The sequence below is a fragment of the Daktulosphaira vitifoliae genome, unplaced genomic scaffold (assembly GCF_025091365.1).
Source record: "Daktulosphaira vitifoliae isolate Bord-2020 unplaced genomic scaffold, ASM2509136v1 Scaffold_12, whole genome shotgun sequence".
NCBI classification, from domain to species: domain Eukaryota; kingdom Metazoa; phylum Arthropoda; class Insecta; order Hemiptera; family Phylloxeridae; genus Daktulosphaira; species Daktulosphaira vitifoliae.
Genome location: NW_026099583.1, coordinates 1 through 26,429, shown reverse-complemented (window position 1 = coordinate 26,429; position 26,429 = coordinate 1). Strand labels below are relative to the sequence as shown.

Sequence of the window (26,429 nt, the reverse complement as noted above, 5' to 3'; positions counted from 1 at the left end):
TATATTTAACTTTATAATGCTATAACTTATTGAAAAGTTTATGGATCCACACAATTTTTTTATGAGAAATAATATTTTTTAATAAACCCTTTTTCATTCGACATACTTTATCTTAATCGAGATATTAATAAGGAACCAGAAGATCAAGTAGCTTTTGGAATAAAACACCAATTTTTTTAAAATTAAACACTATCTAAAGATTTACATCGAAGCGCTTATTTTTGATAGTGATTTTAATCACTGTCAGATATCATTATACTTGATCCAACTATGCCACGTCACCACTGTGCCGCGACCCCCCTGTGCTGGGTTTTTTTTAAAATGTTTGTTTTTTCATGCTGATTTCAAAAGTGTTTGAAAAAATTAGTTTAAAAATTACAATATTTTTTTTATACAACGTTATCGTACAAAAACATAATTATTTTTATGATTTTAAATGGATAATAAAATAGTATTACCTATTGACTAATTATTTAATAAAATATCTCATATCTTTGTCCTTGAAAAATAAAAATGTCTAATAAATGTTCTATAGACATGCATAAACATATACCGCTCACCCTTCCCTGCAGAATATGCCTATTTTAAATACATTATGTAACAATAATATTATTCTAATTTAATGATCAAGTACTAGAACCCTGCCAGTCAGCTAGTAAAATATTAAAACCTATTTGAACTGACTTCTGCTCATTAATATTTCAAGTAACATATGTATTGTTACAGTTCTGAAGAGCAGTTGTATTCAAGGTTTACATGTAATTATTACTATGTTTAATAGTTTAAGTCGTCATCTTCGATTATTTGTAATGATAGCTGTTATGTTATGCTGTATTTGCAATTTTGTCTTGACACCGCGGTCATTTTGCAGTTTTAACGACAATAAATGTGTTGCAATTTTTTATGTTTTTAATGGAATATATCCTAAATCTTTAGCTTTTTTTTGTTTTATATCATGCTGGGTTATATTCAAAAAGTTTGATACTACTATGACAGAGTACAATAAAAACTTACAAGCATACGAAAAGTATTCCTTATTGACTCAATTTGAGTATCAAAGTTATTTGAAGTTCATGTGGGTCGTATCTTTTCCTTTACTTTCTCTTATTTCGTTCATAAATTTTTTTCACGTCTATCTTTCGTATAAAAATAATTATTCTTATGATACTATACTTTACATAACGGGCACATATATGGAAAATTTAACAATTTCTCTCATTGAACTATACTTTGTAAGCAAATGCTGGAAAGTGTACTTGAAGTTTAATAAAATAAATAAGGATCTTGATCGAATGAAAGAAGAATTGTCAAAATTTTATTGTTTATTAACTGACGACGTCGAAAAATTTCAAATATATTTGAATCCTCTATGGTTTAAGAGCATAATTTGCAATGACTTCTTTAGTCATCCAGAAGCCCGTGGTCAATTGGCAAATGTCGTTGAAATTATAAGAATTAGACATCGGATTATGTGTGATGCTGTTTATAATTTGTCCGTTTTATATGGTGAGCAGTTATGTATGTCAATTTGTTTGTTGGGTATTTTGTCATTACTCGGAATATATGATGTCGTTTTTGGATTGACGAAACATAAGTCTAGAACATGGATTTTTATTTATGGTTCGTTGATAGAGTATTTTTACAGGTTCTTTATTATTGTGATGGCTGCTGATGTAATGATGAAACAGGCAAGTTCGACATTTTTATGTTCAGTATTTATATAAATATTAAAAAAAAAATTGAACGAAAAAATAAACCATATAAAAATTTTATATTTCTCTAATTAGTAGACATCAAACGTATAATACATGTACATCATATGTAAAATAATTTGTTTTATATAAGTTGATTATATGCATTATATCTTATAATTTAATTATTTTCAAGCAAATCAAACAATTAGAATTATTATTATTATTAAAATTTCGCTTTTCCATTTAAAGAAGCAAGGTTGGTCAAGTTAATGATTTTTTTGACTTGTCAAAATTAACTTAATTTTTTAAGTTAACGAATTCATAGTTAAAATTTTAATGAATTATTATTTTTTTTTAAGGCATTATGATAAAAGTTATGTTAATTTTTTTTTTAATTGGGTATGTGTAATTTTTTTGAAACAAAACATTTTTAGAAATTTTTGAAGACGAAGCCCTTTCTCTATGCATTTGACATTTATTATATTGTTAGATTATGCGACTTCTCTTAAATTATCAAAAAAATTATATTTATAGTAGTATAGACTAAATACATATGGGTATTCCATCTATGATAGTAATGTGCGGTTAATTTATTTACGTCTATTGTAGACGATAACGTCAAGAGATATCTAATAGGATTTATTTAACTATTACTAATTTAATAATATAATTTATTTACAAGGATACCTGTGTAACATGGGCCACTACTACTACTAAGTTGTTTATCGTAGTAATGGCATTAAGTTTATAATTTAAGTAAATCCATTGCTTGTAGTATTCTGTGTAATTGTCAAGATAGCGATAAGGCCTATCGATAATTAAGTCAGTGTGTGCTTGACCCTCCGTCGAGCTGGGCCGGAGCGTTGGGTGGTCGGTTGTTTTGTCTGTTTAATCGAATGATGTTTTAATTGTCGTATTAATAAATTATAATTATATTTACGAAGGTACTTTTCATGTGTAGTTATATTTTTTTTTTGTTTTTTTTTTATTAATATTTTACACTAAATGCTACTGTTTCAACTAATCGCTATTAAAAAAAAACCAGCAATGTCCCGGAACAGTGGGTATAATTAGGTCCAGTATAGATGATATGTACCAATGATTAAAATCATTATAAAAAACTCCTTGATGCAAATTTGTAGATAGTGTTTAATTTTAAAATATTAATGGATTGTTACAAAAGCTACGTGATCTCCTATTTCCTTATTTATATCCTAATTACAAGTTATATGCATTACTACTGCAAAGTATGTAATCGACGGAGGATTTCTCTTCTATAAAGTTATTTGACAAATGTATCAAACGAAATTTTTTTCCATTTTCTTATTCATTTTCCTATTCTAAATATTGATAGAATATATCTTCAACAAAAGTACAATCTTCTTAGTCTTCAATATTTATTTCTATTGATTTTGTACGCCATTGGCCTTTGCAATGTTCACATATAATAGAACATTGAAGCTCTGCTTTTCGGCAGTCACAATTTTTACCAGCTCCAGCACCTGACCAAAGGCCAATACGCTTTATGACAATTATCTTTATCATTACTAGAAATTTTGGTGGCAATTGACATAATATAATTTTTGTTTGGTAATGTACAATTTAGTGTTTGCTTGGGTTTAAACAATATAGCGTCAAATCAATTACCTACTCTATCGGTGTATCTTAATATACACTACACTTAAATGATACTATAAATAAATAAACTCATACATATGCATTTATAACACTGTCTAATGTAAGTATAACATGATAAAAAGTAACCGTAAAATGGAAAAAATGGAAAATAAATTTTAGACTCCTATTAAATGTAATGTAACTCGAAAAATATTTGTTTAAATGAAAAAATAAAAGATATCTTTTTTGTTTAAAATTATCTTTAAACAATTTTTGTATGAAATTTTTTTTTGTAAGTTAAATATTTGTTGAGAAAATTAAAAAAGCTCATATTTTTTAACTTTTGCAAGGCTGTAAAAAAAAGCTCAATTCCAATCGATGAGGACTTTTAGTATGTCATTATACATATCTTAATTCAACTTTAAAAAAAAAAAATATTATTTGGGAATTTTTTCCGCCATTGGCCAAAATTGCTCCTTTGTTGACTGGCCTAAATTCGATAACAAAATACCTCATAATTTTAAAACGCTGTAACCTTTGAATCACTTGTTTTCGCTCAAAATTATTTATTTACAATATGATACTATCTAATTAAAAAAGGGTGTCCAGTAAACTAAACTTGTGCCATTTTTTTAAATAGATTATTAAATGTCGTATCCATCGGTAATTATTATATTAACCATTTATAGGTAATTCCAAATTGGTATTTAGAGGAGATTGGACAGTGATACAAACACAGCACAGCAATAACATGTACTTTGGTAGTTATTATATAATGTAATTGCGGATCCTAGAATATTTGGCTACTTTATCAGTAGCGGACGGTACGTGTTTAAGGCCATTCTATTTTTAAACTAAAAATGTGGGTTCCAGTTCAAGAAAATTTAAGTTTAGGTTATTTTCACTGGAGGTATGAATAAAAATAAAATTCTAAATACAAAAAAAAATTATGTTTTTAAAAATTAGTTCGAAATTATTCGTTTTCAACATTTAATTTGTTCAATAAGTAGTATGTAACATCCATTTTACGATTTCCTGTTACTTAATGCCATTACTATGATAAATAACTTAGTAGTAGTAGTGGCCCATGTTACACAGGTATTCTTATAAATATATTATATTATTAAATTAGTAATAGTTAAATAAATCCTATTAGATATCTCTTGACGTTATCGTCTACAATAGACGTAAATAAATTAACCGCACATTACTATCATAGATGGGATACCCATATGTATTTAGTCTATACTACTATAAATATAATTTTTTTGATAATTTAAGAGAAGTCGCATAATCTAACAATATAATAAATGTCAAATGCATAGAGAAAGGGCTTCGTCTTCAAAAATTTTTGAAAATGTTTTATTTCAAAAAAATTACACATACCCAATTAAAAAAAAATTTAACTTAACTTTTATCATAATGCCTTAAAAAAAAAATAATAATTTATTAAAATTTTAACTATGAATTCGTTAACTTAAAAAATTAATTTAATTTTGACAAGTCAAAAAATCATTAACTTGACCAACCTTGCTTCTTTAAATGGAAAAGCAAAATTTTAATAATAATAATAATTCTAATTGTTTGATTTGCTTGTAAAATAATTAAATTTAAAAGATATAATGCATATAATCAACTTATATAAAACAAATTATTTTACATATGATGTACATGTATTATACGTTTGATGTCTACTAATTAGAGAAATATAAAATTTTTATATGGTTTATTTTTTCGTTCAATTTTTTTTTTAATATTTATATAAATACTGAACATAAAAATGTCGAACTTGCCTGTTTCATCATTACATCAGCAGCCATCACAATAATAAAGAACCTGTAAAAATACTCTATCAACGAACCATAAATAAAAATCCATGTTCTAGACTTATGTTTCGTCAATCCAAAAACGGCATCATATATTCCGAGTAATGACAAAATACCCAACAAACAAATTGACATACATAACTGCTCACCATATAAAACGGACAAATTATAAACAGCATCACACATAATCCGATGTCTAATTCTTATAATTTCAACGACATTTGCCAATTGACCACGGGCTTCTGGATGACTAAAGAAGTCATTGCAAATTATGCTCTTAAACCATAGAGGATTCAAGTATATTTGAAATTTTTCGACGTCGTCAGTTAATAAACAATAAAATTTTGACAATTCTTCTTTCATTCGATCAAGATCCTTATTTATTTTATTAAACTTCAAGTACACTTTCCAGCATTTGCTTACAAAGTATAGTTCAATGAGAGAAATTGTTAAATTTTCCATATATGTGCCCGTTATGTAAAGTATAGTAGCATAAGAATAATTATTTTTATAAGAAAGATAGATGTGAAAAAAATTCATGAACGAAATAAGAGAAAGTAAAGGAAAAGATACGACCCACATGAACTTCAAATAACTTTGATACTCAGATTGAGTCAATAAGGAATACATTTCGTATGCTTGCAAGTTTTTATTGTACTCTGTCATAGTAGTATCAAACTTTTTGAATATAACCCAGCATGATATAAAACAAAAAAAAGCTACAGATTTAGGATACATTCCATTAAAAACATAAAAAATTGCAACACATTTATTGTCGTTTAAACTGCAAAATGACCGCGGTGTCAAGACAAAATTACAAATACAGCATAACATAAGAGCTACCATTACAAATAATCGAAGATGACGACTTAAGCTATTAAACATAGTAGTAATTACATGTAAACCTTGAATACAACTGCTCTTCAGAACTGTAACAATACTTATGTTACTTGAAATATTAATGAGTATAAGTCAGTTCAAATAGGTTTTAATATTTTACTAGCTGACTGGCAGGGTTCTAGTACTTGGTCATTAAATTAGAATAATATTATTGTTACATAATGTATTTAAAATAGGCATATTCTGCAGGGAAGGGTGAGCGGTATATGTTTATGCATGTCTATGGAAAATTTATTAGACATTTTTATTTTTCGAGACCAAAGATATGAGATATTTTATTAAATAATTAGTCAATAGGTAATACTATTTTATTATCCATTTAAAATCATAAAAATAATTATGTTTTTGTACCATAACGTATAAAAAAACCTTTGTATAAGGTTAGTTGTTACAATATATTTGTAACTTATAAAAAAAAAAATTATTTTTTAGTAAATTGAATAAAATTTTCATTATTTATTTCATTTAGTCTGGACAATTATTGAATCGGATGGACAATATCTAAAAACAAATAAAAATAATGCTGCACTTAAGATATTTTTTGAGAAGTATAATAAAATTACATATAATAACATTTCATTTTTTTCTATTTATAAAGTTGATATAAATATACAATTAAACATAAATTTTATTTTTTGAGAGTAATCATGATGATTTTTAGGTAACGATATATTAAAGAACTCTTGCACTATTGCATGGTAAAAGTATTATATATTTATACAATATCATTAACTCAATAAGGATGTTGTTTGATAAGTTATCACCTTAACTCGTTTATAATAAAAATACTAGTAATATATATAAATTACACATAGTAAACATCAATACTACAGTAGAATTCTTGTTAGCTTGAAAAAGTTCAGAAAAGTTAATTTTTCAACTTTAAAAACAATTCATTTACTGGTGGTGGGTGAGGTTTACCCCCTCAACCTACCAGATCAAAATCCATGGCAATTCTAATGCATAATTGGAAGGTGTGTAAAAAATAAATAATTTAGTTAACAATTTAAAAAATTTTATTCTAAAAGTCAATTAATGATCAAACAAAAAATAATCCATTAAAAAAAGTATTTTTCAAAATATTAAAATTATATACATATTTAATCATTTATTCTTTAGCTNTTCTTCAAAATATTAAAATTATATACAGATTTAATCATTTATTCTTTAGCCAGTGCTAATAATAAAACTTAACGTAGATTTGATGAGCTACATTGTGATTGTAATGCACAGATTTCATCTTTGAATGTATTTATTGTATCCCTCAGTTGTTTTAAACGCTCTTTATACAAAACTGTATGCCTTTGAACTTTTTTTCGTGCTTCTATAATTTTATTTAGTATTGTCTTTTTTGTTTCTTCATCTAGAGAAAAATAACATAAAATAAATTTTAAATAAATAAAATTACACTGATACTTCCAAAATTCAAAACATACAATGTAAATTTTGTTCTGCTATTGGCAATTTTTTATTTATAGTATCATTTAAAACATATTTCATATAAGTTGATGGGTCTTGAAATATAATTTCTTCATAAAACTCCGATAAAACTGGTTTTTCACTTAATTCAGAATCTGGACCATTACTATACAACTTAAGGATATGGTATAATGTCACCTGAAATAGTTCATAAATAAGATTTTATTACTAATACTAGTTTAAAAATTGTTGATATTTTATTTTTCTAACTAGGATTTAAAATGAAAAAAATACTTGGGACTGTATTCATAATATTATTTTTAGTGTTCCATGTAAATAAAATTTTACTTTTCACTTATAATGAACCACTTAATTGAAAAATGTTAAAATTAATTAAAATATTTAAAAAAATTGTTGATATTATATTAATTTTTTGATTAATTAAGTGGTTCATAATAAGTGAATATCTGTATAAAAGTATATTAAAGATATAACATGTCATTTTGCTACAATACAACAAACTACTGTGATAATATAAATGTCAGATCTCGACAAATAATTTGAAATTATTAAATCATAAGATAACTATTTAAAATATTTAGGTTGGATTAAGAAGGTTTTATTTTAATAAATAAATACACTTTAAATATAGTTCAAATGAAAATGAATTTATATCCTAAAGGAGAATAAAATTAATTTCATGATTTTGTTTGCTCTCCTATAATAAAACATTAGAGCTTCCATATATACAAGGTGTTCAGTAAGTAAGGAAACAGGTAAATTATTATAAACAATGAGGATAATAGATACTATTTTCCTTACTTACTGAACAACCTATATAAATCTGGCTATGAATGTATGAGGTTCATTCTTAAAAAATTATTAAAGTTATAAATTAAATATAAATATTTTTACTGTATACCGGTCTTTCACTTGTATCTTGAAAAAATATTTTAATAACAAGTTCAAATTCACCCCAACCAGTCTCAGAAACTTCAAATGGAGGTTTTTGTACTACTCTAGTAGGACTTTCGTAACTGTCATGCAACTTAAAATGTACTTTTTTAACCCAACTGCTAATATCTTCATTGACATAAGGTCTAACATAGACAGACCATTTATGAGTATGGCCATCTTCTCTTTTCTGACCAAAATATTTTGCTGTATTCCCATATATAATTGACTTAACAATGGACGTTCCCTAAAAAAAAATCAATAGAAAAACAATGCAAACATATACATTTAGAAATCATTTTAATATAATTAGAAAACTTTTAAGTGAATTATTCATGAAGATTCAGTTAATCACATTTATTCATCTAACATTCATAAAAATAATTAAAATAAGATACAAATGTGTTAAATGTATACATTACTCTTAAGTATAATTCTTAAAGCTAAATTGAATCATTTATCAAAAAGTCTCATTAAATATAATAATTTATAAAAAGAGAGATTTATTTTTCATCATTATTTAAATTATATTAATTTAAAATCTAAGAAAGATTTTTGGTACAAACCTTCACTCTTGTCAAATCATTAGATGTAGTCATTTTTTATAAATAAAAATTCAGTGCAGTAAAATTAATTCTCATTAATTACAAATTTTACTCACACATATTAATAAAATAGTAAAATTAACATATAAAAAGGGTAAAATTAACCAAATATTTTAAAATTATTATTTCAATTTAAATAATTGAATAGTAGTTAATTGATAACAGATATGATTGGCGTGAATCAGTGTTGCCAAAAAATAAAAATAAAATTTTCGTAAAATAATTTTAATATTTTCGTATTGTTCGTAGGTCAATTAATTGACGCCATTAGCGTCTAATTTTTGGGTATCTTTTTATAATTTTCTTTTAATATGGCTTTATGGAAAATGTTTTTCTTTCTGTTTGAACCTTTAAAAATAGTTTTTTTCCTATTTAAACTAAACATAAAGAGTCAGGTTTTTCTGAAAACTAAACACTTGTTTATCCACAAGGTTCATTCTCAGAATCTGAATTTTAAAAATAATAAATTAAATTTAAGTGATATTTAAAATCACTATTATTAAGCTTTCGATTTGAAGATTTTTTAACTAAAAACGGTCCATTTTTAATAATTGAAATCCTTAAAAATAAATTAATCTTATGAATAAATAAATGAATATCAATGATTAAACCACTCTATGTGTTAAATCGTAGATTATTTACAATTTACATGTTAAATGATTATGATTTAAAGGTAAAACCGATGTTATATAAAAATCTTATCTAGTCAATGATGACGCCGTTATTTTGTGTGAAATCACAAATAAAAAAGTATAGACACATACTATAAGAAAATATTGTCTGTGTGAAAAATATATTTCATATAATCTGTAGTATAAGGAGAAGTTTTGTATGATGTTCATAAATTTGGAGAAGGCGTATAACAAAATGCCAAAAAAAGTTTTTATTACCACTTTAAAGTAGACTTTAATCAGAAAAAGAGACCAAAACACGTGTACTGATGTAATAGAGAATATGTATGAAATAGAATAAAGTCATAATAATGAGTGTATGATGTACTTGTACTAGAGTATAAAATGTATGTGAAGAATCAGACGATTTCAAAATAAGATTAGGTGTGCATCAAGTTTTTGCTTTAAGCCCTTATTTATATTCTATAATGACGAATGAAATTACTAAAGATATACAATAAGAGGACCTTAAGTGCATGTTGTTTGCTGATAATACAGTGTTAATAGAAGAAAATGGGGAGGAAGTTAACCAAACGCTAGCAATGCGGAGATTAGCCCTTGAAGAAAAGGGATTAGGAATTAGTTGAAAAAATAAAGAATACATAGATTATGAGTTTGATGAAAGAGAACACGAGAGTAATGAAACGAGGAAAATAATGACAATAAACAAGGACGTGATAGGTGATAGGTGATAGAAATAGAAGATTTTAAATATCATTTGTTCAAAAAAAAGTGGTTTGACAAAGATGCAAAATATAGGCTCAAGTGTGGGGGGTTAAGTAGTGAGAAGAGTATGGTGTTTTGTGCGATAGGAAAATCCCAATAAGACTAAAAGGTAAATTCTATAAGACAACAGTTAGACTAATTACGTTGTATGGGTTAGAGTGTTGAGCGTTTGACAAAAAAGTTAAGATGAAAATGCTTAGATGGATGAGTGGAGTAACAAAAGAAGATAGGTTAATGAATGATTATGTTAAAGGAAACTCATATTTAGCTGGTCATATTCTTCAGCAGTAAACACTTACATGTTTAACACTAATGAGAGTAACATTGTCCCCGAAATACGCATACTACACGAATCTTTAGTAATATTTGTAGCTTTTCAAGATAAGTATTTTTAAAAATTATTAGTTTTAAATTAATATTTTCAATTTTATAATTTTATTTTGATGAATCCAGAGTAAATTTTAAGAACATCGATATCGACTATAAAGAATCCCTCAAAAATATTATTAGTAAAATCCTAGTATAATATGAAAATATTTTAAAAAGTATATACAATGGTTATAAATGATAATAGACGTAGTTCTCATTAGAGAGCACCTTATAAGTGCGTATCGTAAACGACGTAAATTATTGAGATAATAAAAAAAATAACAATTTGAAATTTAATATACACATAAGTATAATAAAACGAGAATACAATATAACGCCTAACAAACACGTCTATTATGGTGAGAAATTAAAATAAAACCAATACAAGCAACCACAAAAGAAAAATAAGGTAAATGCGAACAATTACATGCTTACTCCTTAAAACTTTACGCGATAAACTAGGTATAAAAAGAAGGTAAATTAGGGATGTTTTTGTTCAGCCGTTTAACTCGAAATAAAAGTTCTACACATATTAAACCCCCAAATGCTCAGCAAATCCCTATATAACCACTTTTTATTAAGTCTAGTCCATTACCAAACTTATTTATAACATCATTTATTTATTTCTCTTTAATTTTAAACATAAACCACGTTATAGCTATTGAGTGATGTTAAGAGAATTTCGATTTCTAGTTTTAGTATTGGACTTGTAACAGTATAAATAGTTGGCAATTATAACTTCTCACTATTTATGTTGATAATCGAAAATTACTTTACAATTTATAACTTTAATTTACACTCAAAAGCCATGACGTGTTTTTATATACTTATTACTTGAAAAACACTAACACTCTTCGCGTAATCGAATAAAAAAAAACTCTACTCTTTAAAATAATTTATTTCTGATAAGGAAGAAAAACGTATTTATTTTTTCCCTTATTTTTTTTAACTCATAGTTTGAAAATAGATAATCTCAAACAAATACTTAGATTCTAAATAAAATGTTATGTATATCCCCCGCCATGAAAAAATCCTGAGTACGTTGCTGTGGGTTAAGACATGTTTGGGAATTGGAGGTCATAGGGAAGGATATAGCCTAAAAATACTAATATGAAGGCAAATAAAGTATTATAGTAAAATATTCCATAGAAGAGTGTTTAAACAATACATTTTCTAATTTAAGTCTTTATTGATTTAGAAATATTTAATGTTGTTAATAAAGCAATGCATCCAAATTAGCAAAGATGTTTTAGTAGCGTATGATAAATTTGAGAATCCAGCAACTTAATGAAGTCCAAAGGGTTTCTCTTATATGAGTAAGACNTAAATTTGAGAAGCCAGCAACTTTATGAAGTCCAAAGAGTTTCTCTTATATGAGTAAGATTTGCCTTTTTTGATAAAATATTGATACTTATTCATATTTCTAGAGACAGGTGCGCTCTTTATGAAGTTGGTGTCGCTTTTCTCTCTTATTTTTTCTTCCATCTTTCTCTGTTATCATATTTTTGACGGTGAATGTATTCTACCAGGAAAGATAAGTGTGGCACGCTCAAATTTTGTAATATTTTTGCATAAATACATAAATATTTATAGTGTTTTTTTAGTATATACTTTCATTCGATTATTTTTTTAATATCGTACAAATTATACATGATTAAAACGCGCTATGGAATCATGGGGTGCTGACTGATGTGTAGATGATGGTGTGGAGTTTGTAGTGGAAGAAGGAAGAAACACACGTTATCGTTTGTGCGAGCTACAGTTACTATAACCACTGTTGTGGGCCACCAGCGTGTGTTTTTAATTTTCATCAACTGACTGTCGCAACGACGTTAATAACACGAAAAATTGGTTTTTATCACTTTTTAAACGTCCTTGAACACTTATATTCTATTATTCAGTCATTCGACTTGATTCTGTTCATTAATTGTTTTCTATCTCCAATTAACCTCTTTATCTTAAATTCTGGTGGGATACGTACGACTGAATTACTTTGTAAAAACGTACTACTCGAATAATCATATAACGGCAGATATAGACTGTCAAAAATGGGACGGGTGATTACCAACAACATGCTTTTTCATGTATGTATTGATGAAACGTGAAAGTGTTTTCATGATAGCTACTGGACAAGCTGCGGTAGTCCGACATCGAAATGGCTCAGCAGCAGCAGCAGGTTCAGACTAAGTTATTTACTTACTCAGTGATTGAGCGAAAGGACGAAATTGAAGAGGTGTGTTAAAATCAATTCTGGAAAAAAATAAAACTATATAATCTAACCCTTTTTCAGAAATATGAACGATGTTATGTTTCACTTCAAAGCATCACTAACAATCTTAATGATCGAGAATATCATGATGCACTTACAAATCACATTAGTAAAGACAAAAGTCAAGAAGAAATTGTTAGTCTTGGGCTGCTGACTGCTATATTATTAGAACCCAAAAATGCCGACAAGGTATGATATAATCAAGATGTTATAGAAGTGTTTAATATTTTTGACAAGCTACCTAATTTTTAAAAACTATATGGTATGCATGTATTGTTACATCCATGTAAACAACAAGTAACTTCATTTTTAAATATCATTTTTTATGATATCAAAATATTTTGAATAATTTATGTTAATTTAAACTATTTGATTTTGAAATTTTATTTGAGATACTTAAATTTATTAATATTTACTAATCTACTTTATATGAGTAGGTTAATGTAATATGATAAATTTTAAAATAAAACAATATTTTGAATAAGTGTAATATTAATGATCGAGCATTTTTGTAATTACAGATTTATAGAGATCTTACATTATTATCACGTGATGGTCTTCAAAGTGTTATTGCTCATTTGCAACAATTTACATTAGAAAAATGGAGTCGACTTCTTGATAATCCAAGAAAACAACTTCTCTGGTTAGTTCGTGAAATGGTGCGTAATAATATAGCTGGAGTTGATAATTTATGTTGGAATTTAATGAGAAATGCTGCAGGTGGTGATGTGTCTCCATCTAATGTAGCACTTATAGAATATTTCTTAGATCTATACCAAGACCATCGGTAAATAATAAAATTGAACCAGTTTGTTTTAAAAATTATATTTTTTGAAAATTTACTTTCAGAAAATGGTTAGAAAGATTTCCATGGTTAATAGCGTCGGTTGTTTATTCTTTTTTACGTTTCATTGAAGATCACAGTAACCTGATCCCCTTACGAAATAAAGAAGTAGCTTTTACAATATCTCTTTTAAGAGATCGGTTTACTGACTGTTTAGTTATTGGTCGTGATTTAGTGAGACTCCTGCAAAACGTCTCAAAAATACCTGAATTTGAGGCATTATGGAAAGATTTATTATATAATCCTCATTCCTTAAGTACTAGTTTAACAAATGGTAACCACAAAAATATTATTTTTTAAATTAAATATTTTATTAAATTTTTACTTAATTTATTAAAATATTAATATCGCTTGATTAAAATTTATTCAATATTTTCAGGTGTTATTCAAATTTTAGAAACTAGGACATCTAGACGATTTTTACAATCTAGGTTAACTCCTGATATGGAGCGTAAGTTAGTTTTTTTTACTTCTTCTGTTCGTTTTGGTCATCATAAACGTTATCAAGAATGGTTTCAAAACAAGGTATTTAACATATCAATTATTTTATATATTTTTTATTTAATTATTAAAAATATAATGTTGAACATTATTTCAAGTTCCTAAAAGAATTATAATTCAATTATGCATAAAGAAATACTATTGATCATGAGTTTAACAATTTGAGTAAAACTTGGGCATGGCAAATTAGTATTATGATTATTTCGTCATAATTATTTTTATTTTTTATGTTATAATTATAAATGTAAAAAAATTCAGTCACTCAGGGTTTTTGTGAAAAAATACCTAACATAAACAGTCAGAATCTTACTCTTATCTACAGTAACTTATCACATATTTTCTGGCAGTAATTTAGAGAATAATTTGAGTTTAAAATTACTATTTCCATTTTTAATGTGCATAAAAAATTATAATTTCAAAATTATCATGTCTTGAAAATTAAAAAAAAAAATTTGCCTTACTAGCTAATATTATGTAAATATAATTTTCTTAATTGATATCATTTTATCAAAAAAAAAAATTATTTTCTAATTTCAGTATTTAAATACACCTGAAGCACAATCCTTAAGAAGTGATTTAATTCGATTCATTGTTGGTCTTATACATCCAACTAATGAACTATTATGTTCAGATATTATTCCTCGATGGGCAGTTATTGGATGGTTAATTACGTCATGTACATCAAATATAGCTTTAGCCAATGCTAAAATGGCATTATTTTATGATTGGGTTTGCTATGATCCCAAGCATGACAATATAATGAATATAGGTGAGTCAATTTTTATTTTTCTTACAAACTAAATAAATTAAATATATTGGATATTTATTTGTATACTTTTTAGAGCCTGCTATTTTGGTAATGCTTAACTCATTAAGAATTCATCCTACTGTAACAGCAAGTTTATTAGACTTCCTATGCCGAGTAACTATCCATTTTGTCTGTTTTAATAAATAATATATTGATTATTAACAAATTTATTCAATTTTAATTTTTTTTAGCATGTTTTGGCAATTCAATGTTTTTTGAAGAGCCAAACCCTCTTTTGTTCATTGTTTGATTGCCTACAGTATTGATATAGTCTTTTTTATCTTATAAATTCATATAAATCTGTTCCTTATTGATAAATAATTTATTTTGAATAATTTTTAATTTATGATTAAAAATTATTAGAAGCTGTAGGCAATTGAACATGTTCTTTAAAGAATAAGTATCAAAAAATATTAAATATTTTTGGATACTTATTTTTTAAAGAACATTAATTATCAATATTCTGTAACATTATTTTAAGCTTAAAATTGTTTTAACTTATACTGACATTTTTATGTACCAATTATTTATTCTTTGTAGATTATTCCTAATTTCTACCCTGCCCAATCTGAGCGTATACGCAATGGTATATTTATATCTTTACGACAAATTCTAGATAAAAGAGTTTTACCATCATTAGTACCATTGTTTACAAATCCAAGACTTGATGGTGAGTTAAGGGCAATGATTCAAAATAATTTCCGTGAATTCTGTGATCCACCTGCTGTTGAAGGTATATATGGTGTTATTTTTAAATCATAAACATTAGTATCACTATTGAAGGTTCTTTAGTTATACAATTACTTTTTACTATCTTTTAATAAATAAAATCATTATGCTGAACTGTGACTACTTGTTTATTTGTCAAATATTTGATATTAGTTGATTTTTGCAAAATAGAGGTTATGGGTTACTTTTATGAATACTTGTTATGTCTACTTTTATACAATTTATGTGATACATTTTTTGAGTATATTGAAACATTTCAATATTCTACCAGAATTGTATGCACTGTTATATAGCTGTATATAAATTGTGTTTATTAATTGCTAACAAATGTAAAATTAATAGTTTTTGATAGGTAGTTGTTGGTTAATTTTTTTTGTTTATTATACAAATAAATATTAAATTATTTAGGAGAGTTAGTAATGTGATGATTGAGGGTGTAGAAGGCAAATGCCTCATGGCTCTCGCACAACTTTAGCATGCCCAAGATGTTTGCTTTAGTTGCGCCACTGACGATAAGACATACATACAAGTTGTACTGTTATCTTTTCTGTTAAGGTGCTGCGTTAAAAGAAGATGATATGAAAGATAATATATGTATATCACTTAAGGAAGAAATGTCTGGGTCTGAGAATGAAGATGTGACTTTTAGCGATGAAGAGTCAGAATCAAGTCCAAAAAAATTAATCATGATTGAAAATAATAGTTTACCTATCATAAAACCTTCAGGTATGTAAATAAATATTTTATTATTATATGAATTGACTGTTATATTTTTAATATTCTAATTAACGACATATTGTTTGTTTTCAGCAAAAGTAAAACTGAAAGATAAAAATTCATTACCATTAGACTTAGATAAAGAAGCTTTACAGACCTTGGGAAAAGAATTAAGGCTCGAGACTGAAAACTTATTCTTTGAAAAAGATAATGAAAGAAAATGTGAAGCTATGGAAAAAATTGTGCAACTAATTGTTCAAGATGATGAAATATATCCCGATATTTTAGCTGCATTAGGTTCATGTCTTAGTTGCCTATTAAAAAATCAAATTGAAGAAAAAAATTTTCCTTCAATATGTAATGATGAGTAAGTTCATATTAAGATGTCAGCTATAAATATTAAAGAGTATTTGGAGTTTCTATACTAGCATTTTATAAGAAGCAAAGTTTTATTTTTTGTACCTATTTAGATAAATAATAAAAAAGTGAATCTTTACTTGATAACAAATTGTGATGAAGGAAAAGCTCTTTAGTTACAAAAGTTACTCATAAGTAGCTTGTGATTTAGCTTAATAATTTAGAATAAGCAAGAAAAAGTTTTACCTTTATACTACATATTTATAATGAATTTTGTTTGTATTATATATATTTAATATTATATAACAATTTAATAATTTTGTACAGCAACAAATTAGTATTAAAAAAAATTATTAATAATTTTAGTTAATAGTATTCATTTAATAATGTAATTTATATTAAAAAATTAATTTAATTTTTATGTATTTTTTAGTGCATTAGAAGATAGTATTGGAAAACCATTATTTGTCATGTTTCGTAGTCTTACCCAATTTTCAGAAGATGACTCTCGAAGGTTACAATTACTATCAGTTTTAGCTGAAATGAGAACTCATCAAACACGTATTGGTTATTTATTACTTTACTACCTACAAGTTATTAGCACAATAAATATAAACTCTGATAGAAAAACTAATAAGTAAGTTAAGACCTAGTAATGTTTTTAAATTACTTTTTTTTTTAATCATTATTTTTAATTTCAAGATGTATTAAAACAAATGTTTACAAAGAATTTTGTGAGACACAAGAAATTGAATTAAATGAATGCCTTTTGAGTGATCTTCAATTGTGTCAAGATGATGATTTCTCAATGTTTTGTTGGCTTGTTCCTGCTGTATTTAACAACTTCTCTAAAATAACGATAGGAAATGAGGAATTTTTACATTTAGTGGTATCTACAGTTGATGGTGCACAAATTCAAGAAATTATTTGTTTGATTTTACAAGGTAAATCTAGTGAAGCTTACATTTAGACACTTTTTGTAAGTAGGTGTTAAATTTTATAATTAATTAATTGTTGATTTTACTGGAAAATTACATTGCATACTATCAATGATGTTTTCATAGGTAGTTATTATTAAATTGTGATATGAATTTGAGAGTTACATTTACCACTGGGTAAAATTATTATTATTATTTTTGTTTCTTAAAAATTACAATTTTTGATTTGACCACCTCACAAAAATCCATCTATATAATTATAAAAAATTATTGTGCAAAAAGAAATTCTTTGTAGTTCCTAAAAATTACATTCATTGTTTTTGTCTTAAAGAATTTAACTTTTATTTTTTAGTATAAAGAATTTGATTTTTTTAGTTTAAACAAAGTTAAATGTTGTTCATTATAAATTTTATAATTATAAATATTTAAAATATAAATGTCAAATCTTTAATACTTACAGGGAAATTAACTATGTTGAGAGCTGAATCAATACCATCATTAATTAACTGCTCATTAAATTGGGAAACCATAGAACAGTATTTTTTCTGGCAGCTAATATCTGCACACGATATAGATATTAAAGTGATATTAACTAATATCACTAAATTAGATTTTAACAATCATTCTGAAGCTTTGACTAGCATTTTACTCATTCTAAAAAGAGAAAAGTAAGTTTTTTTATAGTGTGTTGCTTTTTAAAATTACTTAAAATGTAAGAGTTATCTACTTGAATTACAGAGCTATACAGTTGTTATTAACTCTCAGATTATTATCCCTAATTTAGGTTATTTATATATGTATATAAATCAAATATATTACACAAATGATCTAGTTAAATATGGTTTATCTTATTAATATCCAATATGCATTTTTTTTTATTATTATTGCTTTCATTAGTCTATTAAGGGCCATAGCAACCTTCCCCTAGGAGGAGGTTTCCTTAACAATTCATACTCCGGGACAGGTGGTTAGTCCGTTGCCAGAGAGTGGGATAGCGACTCTAATTATCGAACTGATCTCTCGTTCTGCAAATAAAGCCGCTCGTAATCAAGTTTCAAACCCTAGGCAGTGCGTGTCAAACATTGCCACGTTACCGACTCATCCACACCATCCCACTATCCAATATGCATATATATATATATATACATATGCATATTTGATATATATAACATATTTCTTTAATAAAATGGAGAATACTTTAATTTTATATATTTGTATAATGTAAAACTTAATTTATAAAATTTTTATTCAATTAAGCTATGGTTTCCTAGAAAAGCGGTGCCGTTATCTAGCGGCCGTAATATAGCGTTGGGTGACGTTTTCTATAAATAACATCGGAGTAGGTTTCCTAGAGTACGTTGAGTGTCACCGTAACGTCAAATAGCGGTGCTGTCAGTTGCATGACGGCCGTCATAGCGGTGATAAACAAAAGTTTAACGTTTTTCCCGTGTAGCGGTGTGCATTTTTAAATTATACAATGAGTGGAAACGTGATTTGGACGAGCGAAAATGATGAACAATTAATTGATTTTGTCAAAAATCATGAAGCTTTGTACAATATCAAATCCAAAGAGTATAGACAAGCCAAATTTGAAATGCACCCTCAGTTTCACGATTTTTGAACATAACACTCTCCTCCAAACGATTGTTTTCGTCTTCTGATGACTCTTCATCATCCAAACATACTAATAACGCTATGTCCAAATCGTCCATTTTTCACCAATGCGCGATCAACTACTCTCGAGTGAGTACTGACTTTTAAGTGACTACGATTGAATACGGTCGCACTACTTCCTAGGAAACCACAGATTGGTCACCGTAAAGACGGCCGTTATTAACAACCATAAAATGACGGCCGTTAGATAACGGCACCGCTTTTCTAGGAAACCATAGCTTTATATTATAATATTAATTTTTTTCTATTTTAATCTTAGGCCAACTCTAGATATATTGAAACCTGTGCTATGCAGGGAAATAAAACCTTTGAATGACCAATTTGTTGTATCTGTGATATCTAGTTGGTATTTAGAACATGGTGAAGTTGTGGCTAATTTAGTGTCTGAATTGTTAATTAGCCGATGTCCAATTGTATCACCAACTAAACGAAAACGTGGTCAAGGTAAAATTTTTAACTACTTGTTTTTATTTCTAGCATTTAATTATTATACAAATGTTTTTTAGTGATTTTAATAAAATTTTTGATTAATGTAATGCATTAAACAATTTGTAAATTTATGTTAATGGTTTGATTACAAAGACTTGATTAAAGGTAGCTTTAATGATTATATGCAAGTGGTTTTAATGATACTTCAAATAAAATACCAATTTTTTTTTTTAGCTTAGATGCGAAGCTAAAAAGATATTAATTTTACTATGATGGGTTTTTTTTTATGTCTGTTGCCATTTTTTCTCAGCTCTCACTGGACTGATTTCTTTTAAAAATATAACAAAAGAACACAAATTATATCTAGTAGAAAACATTACACTTAAAAATTGAAAAAAATTCCTATGTTTTTTGTAAATGGGACAAGTCCCCAAAAAAGTAACAATTTTTAAAATCGGTAAATTTTGACATTTTTTAAACTTTTTTTTTCTTAAAAATGCCATACATTTTAAAAAAATGGACAAATCAAAATAATTTTTTTTTATATTGAAACCTTAAGTATTTTCCTTTTATCAATGTAAACTTTTTGTAAATCTGACCCTTTACCTGCCCTCAGGGGGGATTCAAAATAGCAATTTCTAAACAAAAATTTAACTTGAGTTTTGAACATGTTTCGGAAAACTATGAGCTTTAATCATATGTTAAAATAAAGCATATGTTATTCACTATATGTTAAAAAAAAATTTGTTTCAATGTGCAAATGGTTGCCATAGTTAAAAAACATGCTATTTTTGATTAAATTGTGTTTTTTTTTCATTTATTTTAAAATATCTTACAAGGGTTAGTCATAGTAATGAGTCCACCAGTTTTTATAAAATTTACATGAATCTAATATATAATCAGTATAAATTTAAACTTGTTTTGATTATTTTGCCCCCTCAAAGTTAAAAAAAGCTGATTTGACTTTTTGAACTTGCTTAAATTGTCATTGTTAGCTATACCTTTATGTAATGGACGGTGGCTGCGTCAAAAATATTACAATCTTCTGTAATTGGGGTACAAATTTCAAACCTCTCCTGTCAAAATAACTTTTTTTGTATTTTTTTAAAAAATTTTTCTGAGATGGAAATTAAATTCAAAGTTCATTTGATTTCTATCTCATTTAAATTGTATAACTTCAATAAATATCAAGGGCACCCCTGTAGTCTCTTTTTGTGAAAAAGAATTTCTTATCATATTAAAATATTTTACTATATGGTTTTTTTTTGTCTGTCATTTATTTTTCTCAGCTCTCACTTAACCAATTTTTTTAAACAATAAGTCAAATTATCACCACTAATGTTTAGTTGAAAATATTACATTCCTTGATTTTGGAATAATCCACCAATTTTTTAAAATTAAAAACTATCTACAGATTTGCATTAAAGTGTTTCTTACATGTTAATTTTAATCACTGTCAGATATCATCTATAATTATGCCAACTATGCCAAAACTCCACTGTGCTACCTTTTCTATTTTGTTTACAGTGTTTTTTGTTTATTAATGTTTTTATTATTACAAAAAAANTGTTTATTAATGTTTTTATTATTAAAAAAAAAACTTAGATGTGTAATAAAAAATTTCATTTAAAACTAAAATGTATTTTCAAAAAATTGTTTAATTGTAGGGCAAGGCTTGGGTTCCAGAGGAGGTGTATCTCCACCAACTGCTGAGCGTATTTTAGGACATATGGAGCGTATTCGCAGCCAAGGTACATGTCCAGTTTTATTTCGTGCTGAAGGTATGCAAAAAGCTTTGCAAATAGCCCAAGCTGCTTGCACAGATACTCAGCGTATGCTCTTTAGCAATTTATTCCAGCTACTCGAAGAAGATGAGCCTCATGTTCCTTCAACAATANGAAGAAGATGAACCTCATGTTCCTTCAACAATCAATAAAAATTCCACTAGTGGTGTTGGAGTAAAAGGTAGAGGTCGAAAAGCTGCTCCAACATTTGGTAATAGTACTAAGCGAAATGCTAAATCAGCTTTAAAAGACCGATTATCAGAAAGCTCTGAAGATACAAGTGAAGTATGTATTATTATTAGTTCATCTAGTTTAAGTTTTCATTGAAGTTCATAGTTGCAAAAATATGTTATTCTCTGAGTATTGAGTGACAATTTTTCATGTCATCCTTTTTTTGTCAATCCATCAGTCATTTTCTGTGGGGTTTAGCTTAGTAATATTTTGTAATGGATTAATATCTTATGATATACTTCCTATTAGTTTTTAGCGCCAATTATGTATTTGAGTTTTTAATATACTTAGGTGCACTATATTCTTTAAGAGTTTTCTCCAAGAATAGCTAGTTTTTACATAAATATTTAATGTTTTAGGAGGAAGAAGTTATAAAGCCACGTCAAACTAAAAAACGACGGAAAATAAATACAGTTGCTTCTGACAGTGATTGATGTATGCTAATCAATGGAAGATTATTTTAATTGTGACTCTTTAAGTTATACTAATTTGTACAGATATTATTGTTGCCCAACAAATTCCCCCCTTTTCCTCCCTTTAGTGTAAAATTGTTATAAAAATAAAAAAATAAATGATAGGTGAAATTTTTTAATGTTACTAGATTAACATGTTGCTATGGTGTAGTTCATTATTTTTTATTGTTTGTAATATGACTGTCTTTGTACATACTAATATTTTCATTATAAATATAAGTAATTTAATTTTTACAATGAGTACAATCCATTTTATTAGTATGTATCCAAATGTTCAGGGACATCATTTAGGATTATGCTAGACAAGCAAGCTTTTGACTAACCCATCATTTTTATTTTTATTTTTAAAATTTCAACATATATTAAATTTATATTTTTAACGCTTTTGATAGTTTGTAAGCTTCTGACATTATTTTATTCGTTATTACACACGCACAATCATAAAATCGCTTGATTTAAAATCATCTGATAACAGATGTTAGAACTAATTATGGTTACTGTTAAAATGGTGAATTTAAAATTGAGCAATTTGTCAAAAGTTATCGAGGAAAAAATATTTTTCATATCAAATAAAATTTGGATTTTTACTGTTTCATTGATTACATTTTATACTCGGAATAGCTCGGCCTAGTACGAGTATAGCACGACATGCTCTGATTTATATTGAAAATTTAGAATTGGACAAATTACCAAGTTGCCCTACCCCAAATGATGCAATTAAAATAATTAAAACAAGAAATAAATACAAACAGGGTATTGCTTATTATGTATTCTCGTTTAATTAGATGTTTGCTTTATTGACAATTCTACTTTAATTTTTTGACCAGCAAAATTGATATTTCAATATTATCTTATTAAAGGTATACATCAAAACTATAAATTGAATGTTTTTGTGATTTTATGGCTATAGATAATTTAAATAAAGACTTATGATATTATTCTAGCATAAAAGTCATAATACTCTTTGTTACTCGGTAGTACTAACACACGAGCGCACACATTAATACTAGTTGTAGTTAGAAACTTATATTAAGCGTGTTTTGATGTAATTTTAGAACATTAAAACTTTAGGTATTATCATTCTAAGATAATTTATTTAAGTTTCTCTCTTAAATATTCTAAAAGTACAATATTTTTGGTTAAAAGTTATATGATCGCTTTCGTCATCTTACCTCATAGTTGGGGTAAGATAACAAATATAACAATTTTTAAGAATACTAAATTTTTTAATAAAGAGGATGAAAGAGACAATAAAAAAAATCACGGTATTAAGTAGGATATGGAAGAAGTTGTGGTGCAAAAATTAGATTTTAAAAATATTCCCAAAAGTCAAAAAAAAAACTAGAAGCTTAATCTTGCTATTTTATCCTGACTTATCATTAAAATAGATAATTTTATGAATTGAAACAATTAAATTATTTTTGTTGTCAGAGACGACCAGTAATTTTTGAAAATGCACCATTTATTATATAAATTTAAAAATAATGATATCATTAAGTGTGAGAAAATATTAGTAGGTTTAGCGTAACTATTAAACCCCCAATTTATTCCAGTGATTATCGTTGCACAAAAGATATTAAGCAAATTTTTTTTGCAAGTATCAAAAAATATGCTATAAACAATATAACTTTGTTTTCTGTGTATTGGCACTATTAACATTGATATTTTTTTCAATTACCAATGATAAAAATTGTAATTTAGATTAATACATAATAGAAATTAGGTATGGCTTTAGTTTTAATTTTAGCTACTACAGATCCTTCAGAAATTACGATTTTTTTTTTCTTTGAAATAAAAAACAAAATTTATTACATATATGATTCTCCACTTTTAAAGTCGTAATAAAACCTGATTAAAAAAACACAAAAGTTTATGCGATGGCCGGGAATCGAACCCGGATCAACTGCTTGGAAGGCAACTATGCTGACCATTACACCACCATCGCATGTTGATACAGTAAAGAAAAATATTATATATAAATCTAAAAACTATATATATTTTTATATGAAGTTGATAATATTATTGTAATGATAACTGCTGTATATACGATAATGGCAATAATTTTCTTAGGATTCATTGGAAGAGAATAATTTTTTATTAAAATATATTTTAGACCTAATAAAATGAAAATAGAAACAAATCCTATGTGTGTGTATTTAGTGAAAAACGACAGTAAAGGAGATAAATTGTTATTTCGATATCCATTTGGTAATATAAATGGTACAGTAAAAACAAATGCAAATGAACCTTGTAAAAGATCGTTACATAGAAATGCATCACTTGATGGAGTTTATTACTCACAAGAGCAAACAGATTTTCTTGATGATGTTATATCTAGTTTATTTGCAGTAAAAATGGATTTGTGTGATCGTAAATTTGAATTAAAAGTAAATAATATTCGCTTTATCGGACATCCTATACAAATACAAACTGGTGGTAGTAATCGAAAAAAAAAACCAGAAAGTCCTTCAATTATTTTAATTAATGTTGTATTCGCGTTGGATGCTTTTGCTCGTCGCCAAATTGCTCACTGTTACTATGATTTGAGTAAAATGATAGGAATTGCTCTTGGGCATGAAGAAAAACGATGCTCATATTTATCTAAACAAATTAAAAATATGTTAGCCATACATGATTCTATGGCTTCAGGGTAATATTTGTTTTATTTATTTTTCTATTTATTATATAGCTAATTTTTCTTTTAAAATTTTAGGTCAGATGCTGAAGTAGATACTATCACTGAAAACAAGCATTTTGAAAAAATTTTAGAAGAATGCTCTCTTGCTCAAGATTTAAAAAAAGTTTATAATGATGTTTGTGCTGATGGTATCATTAGATTAAAAGTAAACAATTGGATAGAAATAAGCTTTTGTTTGCCACATAAAGTTCATCATTTTTATAAAGAAGGACAGTACTTTGAACCCGATTCTATAAACAAGTAAAACGTTTGTTTTTGTTTGTCATTAAAAAAAAATAACTGATATATTTGAAAGTATATTAGAAAGTGAGAGTAAATTTCAATATTAACAATTCATAAGAAAATCCCTAAGTCAGTTACTTTTAAGTTTTCTTAATGGGTTTTTGGGTAGAGTACTAGGTGTTAATTGAGACTAAAGAATCTTATAGCACGATGCATTAATTAATAGAAGTATTTTTTTGCAGTTGTAATTTTAAATATTTACTATAAGAACTCATATTAAATGTATACAAAATCTTATCAGATATAACAAGAAAAACTTGCTGTAGTTAATTACTGCTGTGCCTTAAACTTTATGTATAGTTAAATATACCATTTTTATTTTTCAATAATATAAAATATTTATTGTGTATCTTTAAGATGTTTAAAAGGTCTTAGACCTTACCATGGATTACTATTAATGACAGACCGTAAAAAACTATTAGAAAATTTACCTACTGATTCTAGTCCATCAATTGTGAGACTAATTAATATGTATAACCCAGTTAAAAGTTTACAAACATTATCTGCTGATGCAGATCTCACCATAGCCCAAGTAAGAAATAAAAATTAGTAGTTAATTTTTATTTAATTTTAAATCTGTCTAAATATCAATAGGTATTTAATATTGCTGGTCATCTGATATATTGGGGAGATGCCATTGTGATATTTCCTTTATGTGAAACAAACATGTATACAATTGCTCCAAATGTTCCTACTGAACGAGAGAGTAAATTTGCTATTGAATTTGAGGATAAATTTCCTGATCATAATTTATTAGAGGTATTTGTTAAAAAAAATTATATTTAATTTGAATGTAATTTACTACTTTTAAAATGAATATTTTTTTTTGAAATTTAGGTAATGAGTGAATTTTCACTTCCCACGTCATTGCAGTATAAAATGTGTCCGATAGAAGACAAAAGTAGCAGTGCTAC

General features: G+C 26.5%; 3 protein-coding genes and 1 non-coding gene across 4 annotated transcripts; 2 read left to right on the top strand and 2 right to left on the bottom strand.

Annotated features, from left to right (window-relative positions):
- Window positions 1-7,227: 7,227 nt before the first annotated feature.
- On the bottom strand, window positions 7,228-9,155 carry LOC126908815 (YEATS domain-containing protein 4-like). The gene is made up of 4 exons (XM_050691113.1): window positions 8,977-9,155; window positions 8,379-8,657; window positions 7,474-7,654; window positions 7,228-7,400 (listed from the first exon to the last, which is right to left on the bottom strand). The coding sequence occupies exons 1-4, from the start codon at window positions 9,007-9,009 to the stop codon at window positions 7,228-7,230; spliced, it is 666 nt and encodes a 221-aa protein (XP_050547070.1). The 5' UTR covers window positions 9,010-9,155.
- Window positions 9,156-12,233: 3,078 nt separating this feature from the next.
- Window positions 12,234-22,769, top strand: LOC126908809 (integrator complex subunit 3-like). The gene is made up of 17 exons (XM_050691109.1): window positions 12,234-13,014; window positions 13,072-13,239; window positions 13,572-13,837; window positions 13,900-14,168; window positions 14,274-14,419; window positions 14,933-15,164; window positions 15,238-15,317; window positions 15,744-15,936; window positions 16,488-16,658; window positions 16,743-17,016; window positions 17,440-17,643; window positions 17,709-17,950; window positions 18,405-18,612; window positions 19,878-20,062; window positions 21,715-21,924; window positions 21,959-22,116; window positions 22,422-22,769. The coding sequence occupies exons 1-17, from the start codon at window positions 12,937-12,939 to the stop codon at window positions 22,494-22,496; spliced, it is 3,159 nt and encodes a 1,052-aa protein (XP_050547066.1). The 5' UTR covers window positions 12,234-12,936; the 3' UTR covers window positions 22,497-22,769.
- A 1,639-nt stretch (window positions 22,770-24,408) lies between these two features.
- Window positions 24,409-24,480, bottom strand: Trnag-ucc (transfer RNA glycine (anticodon UCC)). The gene has a single exon. It is a non-coding gene; the product is annotated as a tRNA-Gly (tRNA).
- A 107-nt stretch (window positions 24,481-24,587) lies between these two features.
- LOC126908817 (GATOR complex protein NPRL3-like) lies at window positions 24,588-26,424 on the top strand (the record flags this gene model as incomplete). The annotated part of the gene is made up of 5 exons (XM_050691115.1): window positions 24,588-25,185; window positions 25,249-25,473; window positions 25,873-26,047; window positions 26,110-26,274; window positions 26,353-26,424. Coding segments are annotated over exons 1-5 (1,164 nt in total), but the record flags the coding sequence as incomplete, so codon positions are not given.
- Window positions 26,425-26,429: the final 5 nt, after the last annotated feature.